Here is a 4,782-nt window from a genome sequence, read left to right as displayed (position 1 = left end):
CTCATTCCCCTTCAGTCCCTCCTTGATTTATGATATTTACCAATTTCCTCTCCACACTCCCCACCTTCTGCATCTCAATCTCTACTGAAATCTTTCTTATTCTTCTGTGTTTGTGAATTGTGTCTCTTCAGCTCTGGACATTCCCTTTCTTATGAGTATTATTATCAGCACCTCATAATTTGAACATAGATCTCTGCATCCCTCACTCAGCTCTATCTCTCGTTCTCTCTCACTTTGCTCCCTCCCCCTCTCTCTCTCTCTCTTTGTATGTACACATACATATCCTTGTGTGTTTGTGTGTTTACGAGGCTGATTTTGTGTATGCGTTTTTGCCAGTGTGAGATTTTACAGCTTTTATCCTCCTTCCTAATATTTCTCTTCTGCTTCAACTTATTCTCCTTTTTGTTCTTCCTTTCCTTCTACCTAATATTTCCTTCTTCTCTTCTTCTTCTTCTTCTTCTTCTTCTTCTTCTTCTTCTTATTTTCTTCTGCCTCTGTTTCTATTTCTTTTTTCCTCGTTTCTAGATTTTATCTTCTTCTTCTTCTTCTTTTCTCCTTTTTCTTCGGTTTTTTTTCCTTTCTTGTCATCATTATCATCATCACCATCATCATCATCATCATCATCATCATCATCATCATCATCTCATCATCATCATCATAATTATCCTTATCGTCATTTTCACTTCTCTTTGATCTTACTTCTCATATTCTTCATTCCGTTCTTTCCTTTTTTCATCCCATTTCTAGCGTTTGTATTATAGGTATTCGACTTCCTCTCTCTACTCCTTTTGCTTCTGTTTTGCATTTTGATGTTGTTTGTCTTCCTCTGATCTCCTCCCCATCCAGACACCTCTCTCCTTCTGTCTCTTCCTTCTCTTCTTTGTTTCTCCTACACCCTTCAAAACTTTCTCCCACTCGTTTCCTCTTTGTTCATTCTCTCCCAAATTTCACATAATTTTTTTACACTTGTCCTATACTTTCAATTCTTCATGTTACAGATATTTGCAAAATAATGAAATCAGAGAGATTGAAGTAAGAGCCTTCCATGACCTTCCCATATTAACAGAACTGTAAGTAGAATGCGTCTTGATGATGATATTTCATTGGTAATCATCAACATTTTCATCACTAGTATCATAATCAGTGACACGAAGTTCGTAGAATTGATTCATCATCGTGTGTGTGTAAATACGTGTGTCAGTGTGTGTTCGAATCTGAGTGTTGGCATGTATATTATTTTGTGTTACATCCAACCTTGTTTGTTCTCTTTAACCAATCCAACGATTTCTGCGACTCCATCTTTGCCTTCCTCTACTACAACTGATGTTTCTGTTACTACTACTACACTACTACTACTACTACTACTACTACTACACTACTACTACAGCCACCACCATCACCTCCAGCCGTAGCAGCACCACGGTCAACACCACCACCACCACAACACAACCACCAACATCACTACTACTACTACTACTCCTACTACTACAACTGGTACTACTACTACTACCACCACCACCACCACCATCATCACCACCAATACTACTACTACTAATACTACTACTACTACTACTACAACTACTACTACCACCACCACCACCACACCACCACCACTACTACTACTACTACTGCTACTATTCTTTTCTATGATTTTTCTTTCTCTTCGTATTCTTCTTCTTTATTTATTCTACCCTTACCTCTCATTCCCCTTCAGTCCCTCCTTGATTTATGATATTTACCAATTTCCTCTCCACACTCCCCACCTTCTGCATCTCAATCTCTACTGAAATCCTTCTTATTCTTCTGTGTTTGTGAATTGTGTCTCTTCAGCTCTGGACATTCCCTTTCTTATGAGTATTATTATCAGCACCTCATAATTTGAACATAGATCTCTGCATCCCTCACTCAGCTCTATCTCTCGTTCTCTCTCACCTTGCTCCCTCCCCCCTCTCTCTTCTCTCTCTCTCTCTCTTTGTATGTACACATACATATCCTTGTGTGTTTGTGTGTTTACGAGGTTGATTTTGTGTATGCGTTTTTGTGAGTCTGAGATTTTATGTCTGCTTTTATTCTCCTTCCTCATATTTTCTTCTACTTCTTTTCCTATTTCTTTTGATCCTCCAATTCTTCTTCCTTTTCTTCTTCCAATTCGTCTTCGTCTTCTTCTTTTTCTTCTTCTTCTTCTTCTTCTTCTTCTTCCTCTTCTTCTCTCATATCTTCGTCTCCTCCTCACTCTCCTCCTCCGCCTCCTTCACCTGCTAATTCAACTCTCCCCTTCCCCCTCCCATTCTCCTTTTTCTTCTTCCTTTCCTTCTTCTTTTCTACATCTATTATTCTTCTTCGTCTTTTTTTTCGTCTTATCGATTTTTTGTTGTCTACATTCATGTAAAGTAGTGTTTCCCAACCATTTTTCCCGGCGCCCCACTTTTTCATAGCAAAAGTTTTTACGCCCCACCTTTTCCCATGTCCACTCACATTTACAAGTTACATGTGGGCCTACTTACAATTGAAAAAAATCAAAATTAAAAAAATTGTATTCAAAATACAAAAAAATTTTGAGAATTGAAACAACAGGCACTGAGTGCATAACAACACCCAATAAATCGATAAATTATTACGATTTGTCATGTTTTTAAAAAATGTCAATTTATAAAGAATAAAGAAACACGTTTTTTCAGTTCAATTATTTGACGGTCAGCTCGACTAATTTAGTGGAGAACCCTGTGCCTGATGCATACAGCACAAGTTTTTAATTTGAGGAGACAACTTTGGTAATTTCAGTCGTAAATCGCCACGTTTTGTAATCTCAAGCCGGGTTCTCTTGGCTTCGAGCAAATTATCAACTGCACTAAAACCACATCGACCAAATAAGACGAAGGGAAAGGAATCAGTAGCTCTCTCGCTGATGTAGAAATTTTAGGATATTTTCTTTCAACCTCGTCATATAGCCACATCTTGTACTTTCAACTTAAACAAAGTCTTCACTGATTCATCATGTTGTAATTCTGATAACTCTTCTTGGTATTGGATTGTAGCATCAGAAACGTTAATCAGAAGCGGTTGAGTTAACCAAGAAGGAACATTCATTGCCTTTAAATCGCAAAATCTGTCATTGAAATCCTTTATCAAGATATTTAAATGATCAATAATTACAATGCCAGCATCATTCGTTATTTCACATTTACTCAACCAGTAAAGTTCACTGAAATTTCTTTTGGAAAATTTCTTTTTCCATAATTCGAGAGCTGTAATAAATCCAAAAATCTTTGCTTTTGCATCAATAAGTGTCATGTTTGCACCTTGAAGTTGTTTATTCAAGTTTCCAAGTTTCTCAAATATGTCTGTCAAATAACTGACAAATGCTTTTCCATCCGTTGTTGACAGCAATTTCATTTCACATTTATCACTAAGAAAGTCGTTAATCTGATCAAATAATTCCATGAACCTCTTTAAGCAGTTTCCACTTGATAGCCATCTTACTTCTGTATGAAGCAATAATCGAACATGTTCGGCACTTTGATTTATACAAAACTGCTTAAAAAGACGTTCAGATTTAGAATTTCTTTTAATGCTGTTGACACACTTGATCACACTTTGAAGAATCTTGTTAAGAACAGGGGACAATTTCTTGGCAACCAAGTTTTCTCGGTGTATTACACAATGGACAGTCAACATGTTTGGATTTTCATCCTTCATCATTTTTAAGTATCCCGTATTCTTGCCCATAATGGCATGTGCACCGTCTGCCGCACATGCCAGTAAGTTTTCCTTTGGTATTTTGTTTGCATCCAAATAATGTTTGATTTTGATGTAAATATTTGCCGTTGTGGTGGTTTCAAACGATTCGCAGAACAGCATCTCTTCCTGAAACTCCTCGTGGTCAATATACCTCACATAAGTCAATAACAGAGCCTCACTGTCCCGGATTGTGGATTCGTCCATTTGTAATGAAAACTTACGCAATTTTAATTTCTCAATGAGCAGGCTTTCAACATCTTGCCCCATTTCATCTATTCTGTTTGAGACAGTGTTATTACTGAGTGGCATAGTCCTGATATCTCCATCATCTTTTTGTAATACAGTTTTTAAGAATATTGAGATAGCAGGTTTAATCAGTTGCTCTCCAATAGTGTGATTCTTTCCATGTTTTGCTATAAGCAAGGAGATTTCGTAGCTGGCTTCAAGGGCACGAGTATGAAGCGCTTGTTTTGCATGAAATAGTGAAGTGAGTTTTGTTCGGTTTTTAATTTTTTCTTTCAATGATTTGAAGTATTCCAAATCTAAATTAGAATTATTAGGATGTCTTACCTTTAAGTGCGCTTCCAGCCTACCTGCCTTCATTGACTCATTGCTCATCGTCTGATTACATAATAAGCAAAACGGTTTACGCTCATCATGCTCATCAGGAATGAATCCAAACTTCAAAAACTCCACCGCGTATTGACGAGTCTTCTTCTTGTTTGGTTTGCTCATTTTCAATAGGGCTAACAAAAGACTAATTGAGGCAAACTAATTGAGGCAATTGATTGGCTTATCTGAATAGTAAGTTTATTGCTCAGTGCGGGATCTTCTTTGTCTCGCTGGGGTGCGAGAGTTTCCGATGTGGAGGCTTCAAAGGAAAGACGGAATCTAAGGTTGTGCCCGCGATGACCGCTCGTCATGTACAAATATTTTCACAGCCCACGTCTATGCCCCGCGCCCCACCTGAATTTTCTCAGGCCCCACCAGTGGGGCGTACGCCCCACCTTGGGAATCACTGATGTAAAGCATTGCCTTCTTTCC

General features: G+C 38.0%; 1 protein-coding gene across 1 annotated transcript; it reads right to left on the bottom strand.

Moving 5' to 3' along the window:
• Positions 1-2,940: 2,940 nt before the first annotated feature.
• LOC115231308 (SCAN domain-containing protein 3-like) lies at positions 2,941-4,473 on the bottom strand. Its single transcript, XM_029801364.1, has one exon. It carries the CDS (start codon positions 4,471-4,473, stop codon positions 2,941-2,943), a length of 1,533 nt encoding a protein of 510 aa, XP_029657224.1.
• Positions 4,474-4,782: the final 309 nt, after the last annotated feature.

Source organism: Octopus sinensis, unplaced genomic scaffold (genome assembly GCF_006345805.1).
Source record: "Octopus sinensis unplaced genomic scaffold, ASM634580v1 Contig18137, whole genome shotgun sequence".
NCBI classification, from domain to species: Eukaryota; Metazoa; Mollusca; class Cephalopoda; order Octopoda; family Octopodidae; genus Octopus; species Octopus sinensis.
This window is presented reverse-complemented; position numbering and strand designations above follow the sequence as displayed.

Excerpts from the sequence above, each read along its gene's own strand:
- LOC115231308 (XM_029801364.1), bottom strand. The coding sequence starts at position 4,473 with ATGAGCAAACCAAACAAGAAGAAGACTCGTCAATACGCGGTGGAGTTT.